Source organism: Hemicordylus capensis, chromosome 4, assembly GCF_027244095.1.
Source record: "Hemicordylus capensis ecotype Gifberg chromosome 4, rHemCap1.1.pri, whole genome shotgun sequence".
NCBI lineage: Eukaryota > Metazoa > Chordata > Lepidosauria > Squamata > Cordylidae > Hemicordylus > Hemicordylus capensis.
In genome coordinates, this window is record NC_069660.1 from 23,555,165 (window position 1) to 23,579,193 (window position 24,029).

At 44.6% G+C, this 24,029-nt stretch overlaps 1 protein-coding gene across 7 annotated transcripts in view; it reads left to right on the forward strand.

Moving 5' to 3' along the window:
- Positions 1 to 23,516, forward strand: part of LOC128324941 (uncharacterized) — a 223,484-nt gene extending 199,968 nt beyond the window's left edge. For all 7 annotated transcript variants that reach the window (XM_053250167.1, XM_053250166.1, XM_053250164.1 and 4 more), the window contains one exon: positions 23,324 to 23,516. In XM_053250167.1, the coding sequence (XP_053106142.1) occupies positions 23,324 to 23,428 (105 nt within the window). In that variant the 3' untranslated portion in view covers positions 23,429 to 23,516. The remainder of the gene's footprint in view (positions 1 to 23,323) is intronic.
- Positions 23,517 to 24,029: the final 513 nt, after the last annotated feature.

Sequence of the window (24,029 nt, forward strand, 5' to 3'; positions counted from 1 at the left end):
TCCTCCTAGCGGCCGGTCGGCCCGCTTCATCCAGCCTGCCACTGCCACACTTCCTCCTGGTGGCTGCTCCAGCCACCTGCCTCCTGGGCCCGCCTGCCGGTCATGGCTGCTCCAGCCACCCACCTGCTAGTCGTGGCCGCACGCCTGTCTACCAGTCGCAGCTGGCTGCCCACCCGCCACTGTCTTCTGTGGCCGCCTGGCTGCCCACCCGCCACCACCACTGCCATATTTTTCCTCTAGCCCTTCCCATGGCTATCCGACAGCTTTCCGAATTCTTGCGAGAGCTGCCACGCATGGGATTAGCCACGGGTACATCTTAGAGAACTAAATATAAAAAATATTATTATTATTATACTGTCTTGAGCCATTTTTGGAAGGGCGGTATATTTATTTTATTTATTATTTATTTGTTTGATTTATATACCATATAGTAATCAAATTAATAATAATAATTAACATGAATACGTTGGCTGGGATCTAAAGAGTTGCACACAGTCTTCTGCATGCACACTAAGGATTTCCTGACTGCACGCCCTGTTAGACAAGGGACATCCAGAGCAGTAATCAATATAACACGAGCTAGATTTTGAATGGCTAATACTGTACACACATTGCTTCACTATGTACACATGGAATCCAGCAGTGATTATTGCACTATATTGTTATTAATCAATGCTATTATGTCACTGTATAAATTACTTAACTTTACATTATTGTGGAAGTGAAGCAATGCCTTGATTAAGACCAATGATAGAAGTCACAAAGTAGTGAACATCAAGCTTTCGAGATATCCAAAACTCTTCATCAGGCTAGACAACAGCAGGAAGGGTGATGGTGGTGGTGATGATGATGATGACTGCTGTTGACAATGACTGAGTGACTGACATCCAGAATGATGAAGCGCTGCTACAGCTAATGATGTGCTGGTCCTATGGGGGCGAGGTGATTTTTGTCAATCTCCCCTTCCCTCTGAAGCCACTGTGCTTGCCAAGGTGGATCATGTCTCAGTAGAAAGCAGAAACTGTGGTGTTGATGGTGAAGATGAACTAACAAAGCACAGTGACTTTGTTATCTTTTAGACTATATCATGCTGGTTGCGTCCACTTCATGACAATTTGTTACCAGTAAAGACTTTGGATTACTATTTTCATTCAGACTACTTATTTGATTTTCTTTTTACATACACACTACATTGCTGCAGGTCTCTGGACCTACATGTTCTAATTTGTACAATTGGACAGTTTGTTATAGTGTTGGTTATAGTTTTTATGGTCTGCAGCAGATGTCAGTCATTTTTGTATGAATACCCATTACTTGCAGTAATGGGTACTGCAGTAATGGGTACTTGCAGTAATGGGTACTGGGAATACCCAGTAATATATATATTACTGGGGAGTAATTAAGGGATAATAGTAATAATATTCATCATGAGTAGTCTGTATGGTTATCTGTGACATTATGACGTCACCCTTAGCACATTTATTCACTGTTTTCTAATTAGTCTACCATTGTTCCTCTTGGCTTTAGAGGGGTTTTTTGATCACTTATTTCCGGGTTTTTTTTGTCATTATTCGTGATCCCCCCTTTTTTTTTTCTCCTCCACTGTTGGGCATGCGGAGATGTGAGGGTGGCCACACCCCTTCCACACCCCTTGGTGTGGCCACACCCCTTCCACTGGTCCTTCAGCTGGCCCCACCCCTTCCACCTGGCCCTTCTGCTGATTCAGGGGGTGTTGCCAGCACTGGGCACAGACACATGGCACATCCAACTAGAGAGCGCTTTCTTTGCTGGCCCAGCGGGGTGCCTTTTCCCTCTCCCCCTCTTGCTCATGAGGGAGAGGAAAGAAGCACCCAACTGGGCCAGCAGAGAAAATGCCTGCAGGCTAGATGGGCTGCATGCCTGTGTCCAGTGCTGGCAATGGTCCCTGCATCGGCTGTGGAAGGGGTGTGGCCAGTGCAAGGTAGTGTGCACAGCGGGGGCGGGCATAATGACACCCACCCTCTTATCCTCATATCAGCTTGGGCTCTGGGTATTTAAGAGAACGCCTTCTTTGCTATGAACCCCACCGCCCATTGAGATAATCTGGAGATGTTAATCTGCAGTTACCACCAGCTCATCCGGTGGCTACTCAGGGGAGGGCCTTCTCCACTGCTGTCCCGAGGATTTGGAACACACTTCCTACTGAAATAAGAGCCACCCCATCTCTTACCACTTTTAAAAAGTCAGTCAAGATGCATTTGTTCACCCAGGCTTTTAATTAGATATTGTTTTAATTGTGTTTTTAATAGTTTTAAAGTTTTACGTTTTAAATGGTTGTAATGTTTTAATCTTTTTAGCTGTTGTTTTTATTGTTTTGTTATAAGCTGCCCAGAGACTAATAAATAAATACATACAAAATATCCCATCCTGGGATGCTGCCAGCCTTCCTACTCTCCTGCTAGATTTTTTTGTGGGAAAATGCATCTGTAAGGATGAATTAAGGCTTCAGTAAAGACAATCTAGTTTGTATGATTCAGTTGTTGGTGTTGTGGAGTTTGAATTAGGAACCATATTGTTCAGACACTGGCTCCAGCTTCCTGCAAAGCTCCAGGGCTGCTGAGAAGAGGAAGGAACTGCATGCATTTCTAGCTGGGACATTCATATAGCATCCCATAATCCTCCTGACCTGGGAAGTCAGATGATACCAGAGGACCAATCTAGTGCCACTGGCCGATTTAAGGACTCCCAGACGTCTACTACAGTAAGGGCAACTTGTTGAGGAGGGAGACCAGCAACCTCCCTCCTTCCCTTTGGCCTGAACAACTCAACGTGTGTTCATAGTTTCTGCATTCATTCTTTGCAAGGTCAGATGTCAAGAGGTGGAAATTCAGTTGTCTGTCCCTCAAGCCTGGCCTGTGTATGGGCAACAATGCAGGACTAGTTTTATTTTATTGTGACCAATAGCCCAGCTTTTGCCAATTACTTGTGGCAGGTTGTGATAGTTACTCACTAATGAGAGAGAGAGAGAGAGAGAGAGAGAGAGAGAGAGAGAGAGAGAGAGAAGACTCTGAAGATATTGTCAGAATAATGTCTTGCTGAGATGCTGGGTCACCAAGGCTCACAGGGCTAAATGCAGGGAAGCTGCTGCCAATACCTGTGACAATTAAAGAACCAATGCCAGCATCAGTGAACCTAGATCTTGATCTCAAACTTTGAGATCTCAAGCTCCAGATCTATGAAAATAGCTATTATTTCATCAGTGTCAACTGCCAGTATATGAGTATGTCAGACTCTGCAGCTTAGCTAGCTGGAAGTCACTTGACCATGACTCAGCATGTCTTTGAACAAAGACACTACGGGGTGATGGAGTGGAGATTTACAGGTGCAATGAACAGTGACATTGCCTGATTACCCAACATACTTCAGTGTTGTAGCTGATGTCTGACAGTCAGGAGACGGTGGTCAATATCCTGACTAAGGCTGCATGTATGCCCGTAAAGCAGAAGGTTTCTGCTAACTCAGCTATGGCCATGAGGTGGGGGTAGGATTTTACTAATTACAATGATTTCCCCATTGTCATGGACGGATCACTACCTGGTTAAGCTTGGTTTCACAGCCACAACCCACCCCTGCAGGAGTGATGGACCTATTAGAATGGTCCACCCAAACAGGCTGCTGAACCCAGCAGGTTTCTAAAGGCCTTGGAGGGCTTTGAAGCTGGTGCAGCCAGTGATTCTGTCAATACCCTGGTGGGAATCTGGATTAGGGAACTCACCAGGGCAGTAGACATGATTGCTCCAAAGCGTCCCTCCCAACCTGCTTAAAGAATGGCTCCTTGGTATACCAAGGAACTGTGAGGGCTGAAGCGGCTGGGTAGGCGACTGGAATATAAGTGGAGGAGAACTTGGCTCAAATTTAACAGTATGCAGCATAGGACCCATTTGAAGGCCTATGCGGCAGTGGTGTGTGTGGCAAAAAAGGGATTTTGGTCAGCATGCACTGCATCTGCGGGTTCGCATTCAGCAGAGCTATCCTGGGCCATGAGGAGTTTAATTTCTGCTCCTTCTGCTTCAGATCATTTTCTGAAAGTGTTCTGCTGTGATGCTTTTAATGGGTTCTTTGCAGACAAAATCTCCTGTATTTGGGCTGACAGACTTCACTATTTCTGCAGGGTTTATAAAGGAGTTGTTGGGTTGGATCAATTTCAATCTGTGACTCCTGCGGATGTGGACAAGCTGTTTGGGGTGGTGCGGCCTACCACTTGTTCTCAGGATCCTTGCCCGACTTGGCTGCTTCTATCTAGCAGGGAGATTGTTGAAGGTGGCCTAGTTAATATCATAAATGCATCGCTGAGGGAGGGTAGGGTGCCTCCATGTTTGAAGGGGGCAGTGGTTAGACCTCTTCTTAAGAAGCTGTAATGATCAGGCAGTAATGGCCCACCCTTACCCTAAAGAGTTAACTGGAAGTGAACCATGTCCTGACTGACAGGCTAGGGAACAGCCACTCAGTTCACGGCAGGACCTTGAGGGCCATGCGGCAGGAAGAGATGCATGTCTTTGTCCTCAGAAGGAGCTATGAGGGGGATGAGAGAGGATGGGGGAAGGCTTAGTGGGGAGCGATGGAATCTTGCTGCCTCATGGTCAACAGCTAGCCTGGAGAATTCTCTCATGGAAGGACATCTGCAAACTGGATTACAGGAAGCTTGAATTCTCTCCTGGAGTTTGGGGTGAGTTCAGAGGAAAAAGAAGCCAAAGGCTTTTGGCTTTGGAAAAGTTTAGACAGAGAACTGTGTGTTAGAGTGCGTTAGATTTCTTTCTTTTTGTGCTTCACAAATTGTTACAAATTGCTTTATTGTATTTTTTTCTGAAACGTAAGGAATCCAAGGAAAACAAACCAGCACTCTTTCCAACTAGGGCGTTGCAAAGGTCTCTGTAGACTCTCAAAGGTGCTTTTTGTATTTTCTTACATTTGGGTCCTTTGCAACTGGGGAATCATGATTTTCAAAATGTGCCACCCCAATATCATCTGAGGGTGCTTTTTGAAGTATTCTTGTAGTTATGGAGTGCTCCTTTTTCATGTAACTAAAAGCTGAGGAAGCCCCAGACTGAAGCAGTCTGTAGTGTTTTGAATATAGTTTTCTCTTTGTATTCTTTGTATTTTACCTGCCTCTGAGTGGATTTTTAACTCAGGAGAATGGAGTTTTTACTCTGGTGCAAACATGTCTCAAGATTGATTGCTCAGCACCTATCTCTACCAGGTGTGCTCATCACATGTAGGCTGCACGTGGAAGAGTTTTTGGACTTTTCCCTTAGGAAAGGGAAGGAGTGTCTCCTTGGACATTTACCCCAAACCAGGTGGGGGCAAACTCTGTAATAATTAGGGTGTGGTGGCAGCGAATCAGCTACTGAGGAAGCAGTTTAAGTTTTTAAAAAGGAACAGCCTTTGTTGAGCAAACATGGAGGGAATGAGTCAGCATTTTTCTTCCCCCTACGTAAGCTTGCTTTGAGACAAACACTGGGCTTAAATCCGCTACAGAAGCCTTCCCTGGATCCCTTAGAGATGGATAGTTATAGGCCATTCTCCAGTCTCCCTTAGTTGGGCAAGGTGATCAAGAGGATGGTGGCCAACCAACTCCAGGCAGTTTTGGAGGAAACTGATTATCTAGACTCATTTCAAACTGGCTTTAGAACTGCCTATGGGATTGAGACAGCCTTGGTCAGCCTGATGGATGACCTCTACCAGGGAATCGATGGAGGGAGTGTGACTCTGTTGGTTCTTTTGGATCTCTCGGCAGTGTTCGATATACTATTGACCATGGTATCCCTCTGGATCACCTGGGGGAGTTGGGGATAGGGGGCACTACTTTGCAGTGGTTCTGCTCCTACTTCTTGAGTAGATTCTAGATGGTGGAGCTTGGTGACAGTTGCTCCTCAAAACAGGAGCTGTAATATGGAGTCCCTCAGGGCTCCATTCTGTTACCAATGCTTCTTTTATATCGTCATGAAACTTCTGGGTGAGGTCATCAGGAGGTTTGGTGTTAGGTGTTATCAGAATGCTGATGACACCCAAATTTACTTCTCCTTTTCATCTGTGTCATCAGGAAATGGTGTGCCTACAGGCAGTAATGGGCTGGCTGAAGGATAACAAATTGAAGCTGAATCCAAGCAAGACAGAAGTGCTCATTGTAGGGGTTTAGAATCTGAGGGAGGAGTTAGATCTCTCTGTGCTGGATGGGGTTACACTTCTCCGAAAGGAGCAGGTACAGAGCTTGGGAGTGCTCCTGGACCCAGGCCTCACCCTGTTATTTTAGGTGGAGGCTATGGCCAGGAGTGCTTTCTATCAGCTTCAGCAGATTCAACAGCTGTGTCCATTCCTTGAAGAGAGCGACGTCAGTACAGTGGTATACCATCTGGTAACCTCCAGACTTGACTACTGCAATGCGCTCTACTTGGGGCTGCCATTGTATGTAATTCAGAAACTTCAGTTATTTCAAAATACGGCAGCCAGTTTGGTCTCTGGGGCAACCTGGAGAGACCATATTATGCCTGTTTTGAAACAACTGCACTGGCTGCCAATATGTTTCTGAGCAAAATACAAAGTGCTGGTCATTACCTTTAAAGCCCTGAATGGCTTAGGTCCAGGTTACTCTAGAGAGTGCCTTCTTCTTGCATGATCCCCACCACACATTAAGGTCACCTGAAGAGGTCTGTCTCCAGTTACCACTGGTATGTCTAGTGCTGACTAAGAGGCGGGCCTTCTCTGTAGCCACTCTTGGGCTGTGGATTGCACTCCTGGCAGAAATCCATAATTTGAATTCTTTATTGACTTTCAGGAGAGCCCTTAAGACCTATCTGTTTGGCCTGGCCTTCCAGGGTTTTTAAATTGTTGTAAATGGCTTTAATGTTGTAACCTGGTTTTTCAGGGTTTTAAAAAAAATTTCTGATATTTTGATTCTTGATGTTTTATGGTGTTTTATAATCTCTGTTTTAACTGTTAATTGATTTTAATGGTTTTGTTTTAACTGTAAACTGCCCTGAGCCATTTTGGAAGGGCTGTATAAAGACTGACTGACTGACTGACTGAATAAATAATCTCCCATTCCCCTGGAAGTGTTCTGTGCCTCCTGAAAATATGTCCTTGAGGGTTGCACAGACCTCAGGGACATAGTTTTGGTAGTTTAGGGCACTTCCAGGGGAAGGGAAGATCAGCAAAATTCCCACCCCCATCCCATGTAAGCACTTCTACTGTGGTAGTCAGGAAGCACAGGCACTTCTTCCCACAGTGTACATTCAGCTTTAGTCACAATGTCAGCAACAGTTGTGCCGGCCATTATGCTGGACCATCATCAGTAATTGTGCCAGCCACTGTGTGGTTCCTGAAACTTAGTAGCCCAGTGGCAACTCAGATTAAATATCTGTCCAGATAAGATGAACTGATCATGCAGCATTGATTCCCAAATGATCATTCAAAGCTAATTTGCTATGCTGCACTGTACTTCTACTTTTATTTTTAAAAGCCTCTGAGAGACATTGAGAGAGACCTTGGTACATTATTATGAAAAGGTTATTTCCAGTAAAACCTCACTAATTACATTTTCCTGGTCCAACATCACTTTAATCTTCTGCCTCTGTTCAGATGGTGCTCCCAAAGGTTGTGTGGGCCTCAGCATCACATTTTGTAACATTTTGTGTAATAGCAAGCTAGAATGGGAGGAGGTAGTCGTTTTCAGGGCCATTTCAGGTGTAACTTCAAAGCTCTTCCATAGATCCTTTGTAGTGATCACATGAAAGTTTCCATGTGGAAATTGCATGGAGGTGGGGCGGGTTTACAATTCTCAGTAGTATGTATTAAGAGCATTTCTGTCTGGTCCTGTTCATGAGGATAGTTCTGGAAAGCAAGAGGATGGGGCCATAACTCAGCAGCACAGCACACACTTGGCATGCAGGGACCCCAGATTCAATCTCTGGCATCTCCAGGTAGGAATAGGTAAAGACTCCTTTCTGAAATGCTCTAAAGTCACTAGTGAATATTCCCGGGCCTTACACATATTTGGCAAATACTTACTTTTCACTGTTGGTATTGGTCATCCAAAGATTTAGTTGCAGCAGGCAGTGGTTGACAGTATCTGATGGCTGTCATACAATAGCTATTATTCTTTGACTTTATCTAATAGATGAGTTGCAGTAGAATTGAATAGATTTTATATTAAGTTCATTCAACCCAAAGAGTCACATTTTGATGTCAGATTGCAATGATAAAATCTGGATAAATATGGGTGCATTTCAGCATCAAAATCCAAAATGTGAAATTTACCAAATTTTCACATTTTGAAAAATTTCATTTGATCTCTGATTATAAATGATTTGCTTAATTTAGAATGAAGAAAGCAGGTTAGGGATGAGCATAAGTAATTTGTCTCAACATAAGCTCAACATCTGGGGTGCATATTCAAGAGCACTGCGAATCAAAGGGTTCCAGTGGATAGCATATTGGACTCCAAGAAATCTGTGCTCAAGGATCACATCCTTGAACTCACAAGTGGCCTTGAATGAGTTACTGTCTATAAAATGACGTTCTTGTGTGTCTTCTCAGCCGTCTTTGTACCAGCTTGCACACGATATGGTTGTAAACTAATTCAAATGCGTGCCTAAATATTTATGTCTTCATATCATTTGGTAAATGGATTTCCACATTAAATTGTGTACTATCCAGCAAAATATAGTTGCAGCCAAGACCTAGCTCTCACTGAGGTGATATACCTATATCTGGGCTGCACTCCACTTTTTTTTGTAAGGGGACACCTTATATAAACATATAACTCTTCCTCACTTTATGTGCAGGTAAACATCCATGCTGTTTAATATCACAGTATGAAGAAACTGTAAAGAAAGAAAAGTATAAGGCTGGTGTCTTGTATTTAAGTAGTTCTTGAAGTAGTTCTGTATTTAATCCCATAATGGTCAGAATTTTAGACAACATATCTGGGTTTGCATGACTGAGTGGTCTGCTGTTAATAAATAAATAAATAATCCTACCATCTAGAGAGCTACATGTCAGGGAAATGTTTCTAACTCAGCCTTCTCCCTGACTTGCAAATTTTCTGTGTGGAAAGAGGTTTTTTTCTGGAGGAGCATTCCGTCTTATGTACCCTCACCTGCCTTCTGAAGAGGCACAGCCCACTGACAATGTGGTGCTTATCTTAACCTTGACTATGCTCAATGGGACCTGCAATTGATAATAGATATGTTTCTTTGGAAATAGGTTCCACTGAGTTGAACAGGACTTGCTCACTAGCAAGCACACTTTAAATTAAAATCTTGGGCTGCAATTCTGACCATACCTACTAGGGAGTAAGTCCCACTGAACACAGTAAAACTTACTTCCAAGTAAATATGTTAGGATTGTCCATTCCATTTGCTGGATTGTACCCATTGAGTGGTGCTGGTTTCCACTGAACATCTCTACTAAACCATCAAATTTCCAAACATGTCAATAGTCTTAAAGATACCCAGAAGCTATCAGGAGAAGCTATACCATCAATAATGTAGACATCTATATGTTTGTGCTTGTTACTTAATTTCTTTATGCTTCACAAATAGATTAGCAATAGAGATGAGGAGATTTGCTTACAATATACTCTCTTGGAGGTCAGTTTCTTCCATATGTTTGGTCATTAGCTGTAGAGATTGCCTTTTCCCCACTATTGCTTAAATTATCAGTGAGCTGTTGGTGGGTTGGAGGCTGTGTTAAAATCTACAGGCTTCCATCACCCCAGAGGTGCAATTAAGGAGCACAATGTGAGAACTATTGATTAGTCATCAATAGATGAAGTTAAGTTGATTGGTGAGTGAATTAGATTTGGAATGATTCGTGGCACTTTGCCTTGGGTAATCATAAGAATCTGTGTTCAAATTACTCATTTTATTGATGCAGTAAATTAAAGAGAAAGAGAGCAAATGAACAATCAATGATGATGAGAAGAAGTGATAACATTTTATTCGAATCATTTGTTGCTGTAGATGCCAGACCATAATACTATTTCATGCTTCCCATTTCCCCAGGAGGTAGGAGCAACTTCCAGAGGCAGCTGTTATAGTGCCAGTTTGCTTGGAAGGAGAAATATTGGAGACTGACAGGATTTTTGCAATATTCCCCTGTTTACAAATATGCAGAGTTTTGCTAGATCAGACCAGCATCCTGTTTCCTACAGTAGTGAACCAGCTGCTTTTGGGAAGCCCCCAAGTAGGACATGAAGGCAATAGTTCTCCGCCTTTAACTGCCCCCAGCAACTGGCATTTAGGGATGTGCAGAAGCTTTCTGAAAAATTACCATTGTCTTACAGAAAGTCATTTGCTTCTCTTGAGAATTCTCAGATGGTTTGCCTTAGGAGAAACCTTGAAATTCACGTTGAATGTCAGTGGCTGATATCCTGACTAATGAACTGCTCAGTGGCTGACCTTGTTATTAGCCAGTGTCACTGCATAGGTGCTCCTAACTAGGGTTGCCAACATTCTGTTGGCCAAAATCGAGACACCGAGGGGGATCCAGGGGATGGGATCACAGGGACCCCACCTGGGGCAGGACTTGCATTCACTGCCCCCCTCCAGGGGGCAGCCTCCGGGCACACTTACCTGGTGGTGGTCACCAACACCAGGTCCAGGTGGTGGCTGGCGACTGGCTGCTCCTGCGCGGCGATGGAGCAGGGACAGTGGCGAGAGCTCCTGCCACCTCCCAACAGTGAAGTTTAGTACTAGGTAGGCACTTAGGTTAGGACACATTCAGCAGGCTGCTGCTCTGGGTGGGTGCATTCACTGCGCCGAAGGCAAGGCAATGCAGGCAGGGCTTGGGAGAAGGTGGCAAGGAGTCTCTACCCAACCAGCCTTCCTCCCCCAAATGAGGAGATCCAAACTGATTTCAGGCAAAGCGGGTAGCGTAGGGTTGGGTAGCGAGGAAGGAGGGTCAGACAGGAATTCTTCACTGCCTTCTTCCAAGCCTTCGGTGAACATGCCTGCCCAGAACAGGTTTTTTTAAAAAGCGGGAGAAAGCTCATCCCAAATGGGATGAGCATTTCCCCACTGAAATTTGGGACATCCCACACAATGCGGGACAGTTGGCAACCTTACTCCTAACATTAGTGCCCATGCCGCTCTAGCCCCAGTAGCAGTTGTATCGGGGTTAGGGTTAGATTGGGTGGATTGGAGGGGGTGGTAAACAAGCCTCAGGTGAGGCTCCTTCTCACTCCTCTTGCCCTGCTCCAGCTGTGGTGTTAGCCCCTTGCTTGTAGAGATGTGCGAGCTGGCTTGAGCTCAAGGGGCTCAACCTCAAACCGAACCAGGCTTGGTTCAGTCCAAGGTCAAGCCAACCCACCCGAACCGGTTTGGGCAAAAGGCAGACTTACCACCGCCAAGGGCTTCAGGGGCCTTGGGGAGTGCCACTGAGTCTGCAGGGGGCTCTCTGAAGTTCCCCTCCCACCACCATGCAAATGGCCCACCACATGCATGTGCAGTGGCCTAACAAATGGCCGCCACTCAATCAAGCCTTTGTGGGGAAAAACTAATATTAACATAGGAACATAAGAAGCTGATATATACTGAATCAGACCATAGGTCCATCTAGCTCAGTATTATCTATCCAGAATGCCAGCAGCTTCTCTAAGGTTGCAGGTAGGAATCTCTCTCAGCCCTATCTTGGAGATGCCAGGGAGGGAACTTGAAACCTTCTTCTCTTCCTAGGGTGGCTCCATCCTCTAAGGGGAATATCTTACAATGCTCACACATCAAGTCTCCCATTCATATGCAACCAAGGTGGACCTGCTTAGCTAAGGGGGCAGGTCAGGCTTGCTACCACAAGACCAGCTCTCCTGTCTGGCACCCCTGAACTGGGCCCAAACCAGTTCAAAATTGAACTGGACCCCAAGTTTGGGGGTGCCAAACATGCCTGGTCTGCTTCCGAGTCTGGTTCGGACTTGAACCGAACTAGGCAACCCGGTTTTGTGCACATCTCCGCTTGTATGTGGGTTGATCATTTGCCCAGTTTCCCAACCCATTGAATGACCTGCCCACATGCAAAGTGTTAATGCTGCACTTGGTCACAGCAAGAGAGAGTGAGGCAGTAGGGAGAGGGGAGTAAGAATGAGTTTACAACTGAGGCTCATTTATCACTCCCCTCGATCTGCCTGCACCAGCCACCACTGATGACAGTGCCGGCAGCAGGAAAAGCAACTGAGGAGGGCACACATGGGGCAAAGTGTATTTCTGGGTGAGCGAGCTGTGTCCTGCACGTTTGAAACAAGAAATAATAGTATGTTTCTCATTAACACTTTCATCCTGAATATACTTTCACTGATGAGTTCTGTTGAGTTCATCAAATCCTGTTGAGTTTATCAAATCAAATATTTATTACAGTCAATGATCAGCTCCATATAGTGAATAATCACTATTTAATAACAGCAACCGTAATAACAGCAGAGCAAGGAAGTTGCTCTGCATAGTGCATAGTGTTGAGTTCATAAATAGGCGGCAAGTGGGAAGGCAAAGTACCTTTCGGGGGGGGGCACGTGCCCACCCATGCTCCCTCTCTGGACCTGCCCCTGACTGAATAGCCCCTTGCTTGGTTTCCAAGCTACTGAAGTGTGGGCGCTCTTGCACAAGAGAACAAATAATTTTGGGGGCTTCCCTGCACTCTGGAGGCACTTTGTTAGTGTGGTAACATGTTACTGAGAGTCAAATGGTGGATTTCCACTCTGACAGAGTGCTGCTGAAGAGTGGGCATGCTTCAAAGGGTATTGGCGCTCTTGCACAAGAGCACCTGCATTTTGGAAGCATGGAGATCAGTGCGTGGACTAGAACTGCAGGAGTGCTATTGTTGGGACCTCCCACGCTGCTGTCTTAGTTGAGCAGTCAACCACGTTTTCAAAATATTTCATTTATTTTTTTATTTAACATATTTATATGCTGCCCAAAACTCACGTCTCTGGGTAGTTTACAGTAAAACAGCACAAATTAAAACAAAATTAAAACATTAAAACTATTTAAAAATTTAAAACAATGTTAAAATCTATACATCTAATTAAAAGCACCAATTTTGGTGCCAGCTCGTCTATTGGGGCATACTTGTTAACTAGCATGACCAATCATTGTTAATGTTGTATTTACCTGTATCGAAGACTAGGTTTCCGCGCAAGTTCTTTGTTGTTAGAAATCAGGGAGTCATCTTAAATACAGAGTCCTTTCTCTTTGAGAAATATAAGGATATAACTTATATATAACCTCTATTTTTAAGGGGTTCATCATAAATTCAGAGTTGTCTTGTATTTGAGCATGGACCCTAGGGATGTGTCAACCCAGCGTTCGACTCAAACCAGTGGGATTCGAGCGGTCCAGGTTTGAACAGTCCAAGTTTGAACTGGATCAGTTCGGGGGTCTACTGGTAAAGGGGAATCAGTACTGGTAAAGGGGAACTGTTAAAGGGGCAGGGGGCTTCCCTATGGCTAGAGGGGGTGGGAGGGGAGTCAGGGGTTCATACTAGAAGGATTTGGTGGTGGTGGTGGTGGTGGTGGTGGCAGCTTCCTCCACCCCCTCTAGCCTCCCCCAGAGTAGCCTGGGCTGGTGTCGGCCCGGTTCGGGCCTTATGAGGCCCAGTTCGGGCCTCTGCACATGCAGATTTGAACCGAACTGGCAAAAACGGTTCTGTGCATACCCCTAGTTAAAAGAAGCACCCATCTTCCAAAAGTAACTACAGCCCTTTGTTTCTCCTTCGCAACCAGCTGCAAAACTCTGATTGTTTCTTATTCACTGGTTAAAAAACTGTCCTTGTTTTCTTCTCTTGCCACACACACACAAAGCTAAGCAGAGAACACTGGTCTCAGCTATCACCTTGGCAGATAGATGTGACCTGTATTCCTAGCTGCCCTTGAGCCCCCTTTGATCAATATTCATTGTTAGTGGCCAAGCCACTAAGCAGGAGAGTGTATGGCTCATAACAATACACTGCACAGTTCAGCTATAGATTTTGTTGTCTATTAAAAACTCACTTATTAGAATCATTTTGATCTTGCTTTTAGGAACTTCCCTGGTCAATTGCCAATTCTACCAGCCTGCATTCTGTACCATATCAGTTGCATTAAGCACATGCCCTTGGAAATGGTGACACATCTCCTTAATTAAATCCCAGGAAGTGATTTAAAACCAAGGGTCTGTTTATGCAATTTACTTGCAAATGCTGCATGAGGTTTTCATGAAGGAGATCTGGACAAATAAGTGTCCAACTCCTTAACACCATATGCTGCATAACCTTCTATAGAAATATCTGCAATTGTTCATGGTTTATGGAAAAATCAGATATTTCATTAAGAATAGCCTGCTGAAATTGGGCCAGGGAGAGTGCAAACAACAGAAGTAAAATTTCACAGGTACACACCTTTTCTTTTCTAACTCCATTTTTGCTTTGAAGAATCCATTCCCTGGTCCTAACCAGTGTGCAAGAGCACCCAAATAATTAAGAGTTCCTCTGCAGTCCATTCCAAGTTTTGTATTAAACTTGAAGGGAATATATTGAGCTAGTTTGCCATAGGCTCTAAATATCGCTTTTTACCAGGGACAGTCTTTATTTTCTAGAATCTGACCCTGCTAAATCACTATCCCCAATTGTCCAGATTTTTGCCTCTTGGGAATGACTTGTTCAATTTTCTTCACGAGTTGCTAGATTTGTCATTCTTCTGGCTTCCGCTCCCTGCCCAGAGCTTCCCCAGAACCTCTAGAAATTAAACCTCCAAGTTGGTTGACAGATACATCAAGTCTCTAGAGCACCTGCATGTCAATGGGTGGACAATACTATGCAATGGACAGCATATAGAAGGGCAGAATCCAGTAATGTTGGGATGCCACGTCACGTGGTTGCCTGCGTGGCCCTGTAGGGTCTGATGAAGAGTGTGGCATCCCTCCTTTCAGGCTTCTGTCTTCCTCCAAAGGGAGAGTGGGGTGAGATGGTTCCAGGCTGGTTGGGTCCCGGTGGGGGTTGTGCAGGTGAGGCTGGGAGAGCTGCAAGGAACGGCTCCAGTAGGGCTGCCATGTTGGGAGTATCAGGAAGCAGGAAGTGAGAACAGAGAGGGGGCATGGCTTGGAATAGGCTTTAAGCCCTGTCAGCTCTGTACTAGAGCATTTAAAGCCAAGGTAGCCGATGATAAGGATTGCTTTTGAGCATGGAAGCTGGAGTTCCACTGGAGAGGGAACCGGCTGGATGTAGCAAACCAGGAGGACTAAGGTGGTGAAATAACCTCCTCCCCTGGCTTACTCTGAGGCTGACCTTGGCTGTTCTCACCCTGGGATTGTGGAGTCAAAAAGGGCCAGGGACACACCTCCTCCCCCTTGAAGCATGACAAGTAATGTGTAATAGTGGTTGGGAAGCTTGGACGGTAATCCTTGGTATGAAAATGGGTTGCTACAAGTGTGACCCGATTTTCATTAGTGAAATGTTGGAGGTTTGGGGCTTGGCTCATTTGCTTTGGTAATCTTGTTGAGTAGTGGCTAGGGTGTTGAGCTACAACTGGGGAGACTTGAGTTCCAACCCAATTTCAGCCATGCAACTCACTGGGTGACTATGGGTCCGTCACTTCTCTCTCAGTCGAACCTACCTCACAGGGTTGTTGTGAGTATAAACATAACCATGTACACTGCTCTGAGCTCCTTGAAGGAGGAGTGGTATATACATGTAAAATAAATAAATATGGAACAATGTGCTTTATGTGCATTTGTATCATGCTTGGAGTCAGAATTGTATCCCACGGTGCCTCCCTGGTTGCTTGGCCTCATCCCCTACACATTTACAGGCTTGACTCACCTTCATTGGTGAAATGTTGAATGATGTGGTTCAGTTGTATTTACAGTACATTGCTGACTAGAGGCTGTTTAATACTTGATTCAGAATGGTTTGTGTATGTACACTGATGCTTGTCATTGTTGATATCACAAAGTGTGAAGGGAGGGAGGGAGGTCTGCCTCTAAAGACACAGAGATGAATGTGGCCCAGATATATGACTGGCCACTGTTTTCTGGTGCCATGCATTATGCACTTAAAGTGCTCACCATAGCAAAAACTAATCTATGTGCGCTGGACATAGCTGTTATGTGAAAGGGACATAGGCAATATGATCGATTGATTGAGAGGTCAAATCCTCTCAAAACATTTTAATGTAATTACAACTCAAAATAACCAAATTCCTGCTGCAGCTTTTGGTAGTCCTTAAACTGCAGCAGGTCCAGTGTAAAATAATCCCCAAGGAAATGGTCGTCAGGAAGATTCTGGAAGCTGATGAGAGTAGCAGCTGTAAATGGCAGAAAGATCTGGGGAGACAACGTGGCAGAATTTCTTGCTCCATGCTGATCATGGAAACAACCACTATCACATTTAGAGGCTGACATACACAGCAAGGATGCCCTGATGCAGCAAGAGCGTAACTAACAGAACTGACTAACTGTGCTGATGTTCTGGGGACACGGCAATTTCGATGCCCTCCACTTTTCCAGGAAGCCCTCAGTGCCACTCGAAAATATTTTCAGGTGGCACAGAGGGCTCCTGGCGGAAGGGGAGAGCATAGAAAATTGCTGCTTCCTCCGTGCAGTTATTGGGAAATTTTGTTAGGCTGCTCTCTTGCTGTACCAGTGCATCCTTGCTCTGTATGTCAGCCACAGTGCTTACCTCTTCAGACAAATGCCTAAGCATGGAGAGCACAGCAGCAAGGGGGTAGGGATGTGCGAACCAGTTCGGATCCGAATTGGTTCGGATCTGAACTGGTTCCGGTTCGGCGGTTCGGATCCAAACCGAACCGGGGGTGGTTTGTTTTGAACCAGTTCGGACTGGTTTGGACCGGTTCGGATCCCTGAAAATTGGTAGGATGGTATCTGGCACCCAGGGGTACCTGTCACCCAAACCCCAAAGCAATCGGACACTCGTACGATTTTTATGAATTTTTGAAAAATATTTATATTTTTTCTCATAGGATATAATGGGACTCGAACCAGGCCATTATTACTTATTGTGTAGCACCCATGGCTGCCAACAACCATGCAAACCCTGAAGCAATCAGACACCCCTATGATCTTTTATGAAATTTTAAATATTTTAATTATTTTTCTCATTGAGTATAATGGGACCCGAACCAGTCCATATCCCCTATTGTGGAGCACCTAGGGGCACAAAAGGAGGGTGGGTGGTAGACAGACAGGGATGCCTACCACCCAAAAAATCCCAAGGCAATTGGACACTCCTCTGATTATTGGTGAATTGTTAAAGTATTTTTGAATTCCTCATAGAGAATAATGAGGATTGCAGCAAATGTATAGCTTCACGTCGGGGGAAAAGGGGTGTCGTAGAGTGCAGTGTGGTGGCTGGTAGTTCCTAGGGTGGGCAAGGAAGCTACCTGAATTATTTGAAAGGAAGTGGGCAAAAGGGTGATTTTTGGTTAATTCTTGAAGTTTACGTGTCTTTAAGGTTTTCCCCCATTAGATATAATGAAGGGTGTATCGCTTCACGTCGGGTGGAAAGGGGTGGCCTAGAGCAGTGTGGGGTTGGTGGTAGTGCCAGGTAGGGTCAAGGAAGCTACCTGAATTTTTTCAAAGGATTTGGGCAGAGGGCTGATTTTGGGGGAATTGTTAAAGTTTATGCGTCTTTAAGGTTTTTCCTCATAGGGTATACATGGAGCTTTAAGCAGCCCCATAACTGCACTTGTGTGGTGCTGGGGTGGCCCAGAGCGAGTGGTGGTGTAGTGCACATAGGGTGCCAACCACCCCCATGGGTTTCTAACCCATGGGTTACAGGGTTCTCTTGTTTCTGAGGTATTGAGTGTGGATTCTATGATAGCAAATGAGATTTTCAATGACACCATGAATCCACTCTATATGCTATCATAGAATCCACACTCAATACCTCAGAAACAAGAGAACCCTGTACCCCATGGGTTAGAAACCCATGGGGGTGGTTGGCACCCTATGTGCGTTACACCACCACTCACTCTGGGCCACCCCAGCATCCCCCAAGTGCACTTATGGGGCTGCTGAAAGCTCCATTATAACTTCTTATGAAGAAAAACCTTAAAGACGCGTAAACTTCAACAATTCACCAAAAACCAGCCCTCTGCCCAAATCCTTTGAAAAAATTCAGGTAGCTTCCCTGCCCCTAACCGGCACTACCACCAACCCAAACCACTCTAGGCCACCCCTTTCCCCCCGACGTGAAGCGATACACCCTTCATTATATCTAATGGGGGAAAACCTTAAAGACACGTAAACTTCAAAAATCACTTTAAAATCACCCCTTTGCCGAATTCCTTTCAAATAATTCAGGTAGCTTCCTTGCCCACCCTAGGAACTACCAGCCACCACACTGCACTCTACGACACCCCTTTCCCTCCGACGTGAAGCTATACATTTGCTGCAATCCTCATTATTCTCTATGAGGAATTCAAAAATACTTTAACAATTCACCAATAATCAGAGGAGTGTCCAATTGCCTTGGGATTTTTTGGATGGTAGGCACCCCTATCTGTCTACCACCCACCCTGCTTTTGTGCCCCTAGGTGCTCCACAATAGGGGATATGGACTGGTTCGGGTCCCATTATACTCAATGAGAAAAATAATTAGAAATATTTCAAATATTCATAAAAAATCATAGGGGTGTCTGATTACTTCAGGGTTTGCATGGTTGTTGGAACCCATGGGTGCTCCACAATAAGTAATAATGGCCTGGTTCAAGTCCCATTATATCATATGAGAAAAAAAAAAATAATTTTCAAAAATTCATAAAAAATCATACGAGTGTCCGATTGCTTTGGGGTTTGGGTGACAGGTACCCCTGGGTGCCAGCTACCATCCTAGCTACTTTTTGAGATCCAAACCAGTTCGGATCTGAACCGAAGCAGGGGGTGGTTCAGACAAAACCAAAACCGAACCACCCCCTCCTGGTTCGGACCCGGTTCGGATCTGAACCGAATCGGGCGAGCCAGTTTTGTGCACATCCCTACAAGGGGGCTTCTCAGTATGTCAGTGTCAGGGACAGGATTTCTCGGCTTGTTCTCAGGTTGCTATACGCAACTACAGAGTCTCTTTTTTCTCTTTTCAAACTTTGTCTGAAGTTTGTTTCTTCTGAAATCATTATGATAGTGAGTAGTCAGAACACTGTCAGGTGCTCAAAAGATGCAGTAAAGAGGGAGTGCTAAGTGATCTGAAAAAATATCTACCCTTAATGATTTACCCATTACTGTTTTAAAGTACCCACTATAATCAGAATCACAGTGGTTAAAAGAATTTTTCCCCCTGGAGCACTTAATGATGGCAAAAGATGCGGGGGTGGGGGGATCCCTAGAGGAACAGAGACACTGCTGTGCACACTACAGTTAGCTGGCTGGCTATCTAAGCTGTAGTCATGTCAGGGCTTCAAGCACCCCAGCATTGCACCACTTGTCTTGTTATTTCTGATTTCCCATGTGCACAGCTGCATGAGGCCTTTACAGGGTTTCTGGACAGAAGAATCCACCCGGCAACCAGTAAAAAAATGCCAATTGCTTTCCTCAATTGGTTTGGAATCGCTGAGTCAGTCTCAGCAATCGCAAACTCATTGTGGAAGGCACAATTAGGTAGGGGTGTGTGAGCTGACCCTAACTGAGCTCAGCTAAAAGGCTCACGCTCGAAGCGAACCAGCCCCATGAAGAAGGAAGCCAGTCTCACTTCGAGTCAAGTGAAGCCCGGCTCAAAACTCCGACTCGCAAGCTGACTCAAGGGTTATACTTGTAAAGGGGAATCTGGCAAGGTTTCCCCTTTACAAGTAAAGGGCTTTTCCATAGTAAGCACGGGGGCGGTGAGGGAAAAGGTATTCTTTAGGGGATGAGAACTGTGGCAGTGGCTATGGTGGCAGGGATGATGGTGGCAGAGGCTCCTCAGCCACTTCCTGCTGGCCTCTCAGATGAGAGACTGGTCATTCTGTGGCTCATTTCTGGCCTCAGTGCATGCAGGGCCACCATTAGAGTGTCCTCTGTGCATGCGCAGAGGTCATTTGCATCACCACATGCAGAGGTCCCTCTAATGGTGGCTGCACCTGGGCAGAGGCCCGAAATGGGATGCAGCATGACCGACCTGTAATTTGGGAGGCCGGCAGTGGGATTGGAAGTGTTCTCGCTGAGGCCACTGTCCCTGCCGTCTTGTTTTTTAAGGTAAGGAATACCTTTTCTCTCCCCACTGCACTGTTATGAGCTGTTACTCCTTTTCTTGACCCTTTTTAATGTATCGGTGTTGTCTTGTGATATAAGAGTAAAACTGGTTTGTTTGAGAACAAGCTCCACTATTTCTTCACTTCCTAGTTATAGTGGCTGACATACTGCACAACAGTAAGCCAACCTAGCAACATTGTGTTTGTGTAATTTGCATTACATAAAAATAATCCTATTGGAAATAATGGGCTTACTTGTGTATAACTTAATCTGTACAAATTTTGCAATTGTTCAACATGCACAAATGCAGTGTTATTAGGCTGATGTACTCTTGTGCAGTATGTCAGCCCCACAAACTTTGTTTTACAGCTTATGCTATTCAGTTGTTCATTGTACCCTTACTATCCATATCTCTTATGAAACAAACAAACAAAAAATTCACATAAGAACAGCCCTGCTGGATCAGGCCCAAGACCTATCTAGTCAGGCATCCTGTTTCACACAGTGGCCCACCAGATGCCGCTGGAAGCCTACGGGCAGGAGTTGAGGGTATGCCCTCTCTCCTGCTGTTACTCCCCTGCAACTGGTACTCAGAGGCATCCTGCCTTTGAGGCTGGAGATGGCCTATAGTGCTCCGACTAGTAGCCAATGACAGACCTCTCCTCCATGAAGTTATCCAAAGCCCTCTTAAAGCTATCCAGGTTGTTGGTTGTCACCACATCTTGTAGCAGAGAATTCCACAAGTTGATAATGCATTGTGTGAAAAAGTACTTCCGACTGTTGGTCCTAAATTTCTTGGCAGTCATTTTAATAGGACGACCCCTGGTTCTAGTGTTATGAGACAGGGAGAAAACTTTCTCTATCTACTTTTGCCACACCATGCATGATTTTGTAGACCTCTAACATGTCTTTTTTCTAAACTAAAAAGCCTCAGGTATTGTAGCCTTGCCTCATAAGGAAGGTGCTCTAGGCCCCTGATCATCTTGGTTGCCCTCTTCTGCACCATTTCCAGTTCTACAATGTCCTTTTTTAGATGTGGTAACCAGAACTGTATGCAGTACTCCAAGTGTGGCTGCAGCATAGTTTTGTATAAGGGCATTATAATATTAAAAGTTTTATTTTTAACCCACTTTCTAATGACCGCTAGCATGAAATTGACCTTTTTCACAGCTGCTGCACATAGAGTCAGCACTTTCAATGAGCTGTCCACCACGACCCCAAGATCCCTCTCCTGGTCAGTCACCAAGAGCTCAGATCCCATCAGCATATACATGAAGTTGGGGTGTTTTGTACCAATGTGCATCACTTTACACTTGAAAAGTGATGCACAACCCCTTAGGGAGTGGAGCTGCTCTGGGAATAGCACTTGCATGCAGAAGGTTCAAAGTTCCCTCCCTGGCATCTCCAGAAAGGGATGGGAGAGACTTCTGCCTGTAACCTTGGAGAAGCTTCTGCCAGGCTGTGTAGATAATACTGTGCTAGGTGGACCAGTGGTCTGTCGTGGTAGAAGGCAGCTTTCTGTGTTCCTATGCCAGTTGTTTAATTACTGGTGTTCATAATGAATTTACTGTAAAGTAGACTTTTACAAAACAGTGGTACATTTGCTGGTAACCTCCAGACTGGATCACTGCTATATATGGGGCTGCCCTTGTATGTAGTTTGGAAACTAGAGATGGTTCAGAATGCGGCCGCCAGGTTGGTCTCTGGGTCATCTTGGAGAGACCATATTACTCCTGTATTGAAGGAGCTACACTGGCTGCTGATATGTTTCCGGGCAAGATACAAGGTGTTGGTTATAACCTATAAAGCCCTAAACAGCTTGGGCCCTGGGTATTTAAGAGAACGTCTTTTTTGTCATTAACCCACTGAGATCATCAGGAGAGGTCTGTCTGCATTTGTCACCGGCTCGCCTGGTAGCCAATCATGGATGGGTCTTCTCCGCTGCCACCCTGAGGCTTTGGAATGTGCTTCCTAGTGAAATGTTGTTGTTGTTGTTGTTGTTGTTAATTATTCGATTTCTATACCGCCCTTCCAAAAATGGCTCAGGGCAGTTTACAAAGAGAAATAAAACAAATAAGATGGCCCCCTGTCCCCAAAGGGCTCACATTCTAAAAAGAAACATAGGACACACACCAGCAACAGTCACTGGAAGTACTGTGCTGGGGGTGGATAGTGCCAGTTACTCTCCCCCTGCTAAATAAAGAGAATCACCATGGTAAAAGGTGCCTCTTTGCCCAGTTAGCAGGGGAAATAAGAGCCTCCCCATCTCTGACAGCTTTTTAAAAGTATTTAAAGACACATCTGTTCACCCAGGCTTTTAATTAATATTGTTTTAATGGTTTTAATGCTGTTTTAAAATATTGTTTTAAACATTTTAAATTGTTGTAATGTTTTAAACTTTGTTTTCCGTTTTAACTAATATTTTACTTTCTTTGGGGTTTTTTTTTGGGGGGGGGTGTGTTTGTAAACTGCCCAGAGACGTAAGTTTTGGGCAGTATAAAAATATGTTAAATAAAATAAAATAGCCTGTTATGTAAGTTAATGCCTTTTCTGCATGGAGGAGTAGAGGGAAGGACTCTGACTTTCTTTCCCCCCACACCTTTCCCTCTCCCTCTGGCAGAAAGGAGGAAAATATTCAGTCAGTGATGTGTGTCAGGAACAACAACAAAAAGTAACTCCCACCTAGAAATACAGCTGCCCCAACTAATAAGGAAGGCTGTCTATAGGGCTGTATTGGCCAGGTGGGATAGCAGTTGGGGAGGGGAAAGATCTGAATACTTTTAGGATTGAAAACAGACCTGCCTGTCTTTGGCCTCTTTCATCTGTTGCCACTGTTAAGCTATACTTTAATTTATATTGGAGTATTCAGAGATGAATTTTGATTTGTTAGTCATATGGACAGAAGGCATCCAAGTTCTGGATTCCCCTAGACAACCATTTCAAACACTTTAATATCTGTAAATCACCATTTTGTATTCCAGCTCTTAATTGTGACTGGGAAATTCTGTCAATCACCCTGCAAAATCCTCCACTCACCCATGGGAAGCAGGCGAAATTTTTATCTCCCTTCCGTTCCAGATTCTTTTCTAGCATAGTTAATATATGAATAGCACTAAACAGCCCATGTTCTTGTCTTTCTTTTGCAGATGAAATTTGCGGAAGCAGAAGATCGAGACTCAGAAGAACTTTTTGGCTGGATTGCTACATTTATCAGTGAATTCAAGAGGGTCTCACTAGAGATTATGCCATGAAGACAGCAATTGCATCAGGAGAAATTGCACATTGTTGACTTGAAGTCATTAGTGGCAATTAGTGGCAAATAAAATAAAATAAAATAAAATAAATAAAATGATGTGTGGGTCATTGTGTTTGTCATTTTTGTACATAAATGAATTTTGGTCTGAATGGTATTCATTTTTAAATGATCTTGCAGGCCCTGTGGAAAACCACTGGAGGGAAAACTACTGTTGCGAAAGTAGCTCTGCAATAGGCCCTATAACTATATCTTCCATGTAAAAAAGATCATTCAGTGTCTGATCATGTTTGAGGTGGGGTGAAATGAGAAATTGACTTGTTTTCAGGTGCTCTGAGGCTTAAGTTAGAAACCTCAGGGTCTGATCCTCATCCTAACCTACTATGGATTGTGTGATTTCTTGTGAAGTAGAGAACAGAGATGTTCCACAACAGCTCCTACAGTTGGAAAGAGGTATATGGTCTCTGGATCAGCTAGGCTTGGTTACATTCATTTAGTCTACCAGTTTGTCTTTTCTGGTCAACAAAGCATTACTTCCTAGTTGTACTTGCTTTACCTCAGGTTCCCACTCAAGCCACTGATCACAGGGATTCTGAAAT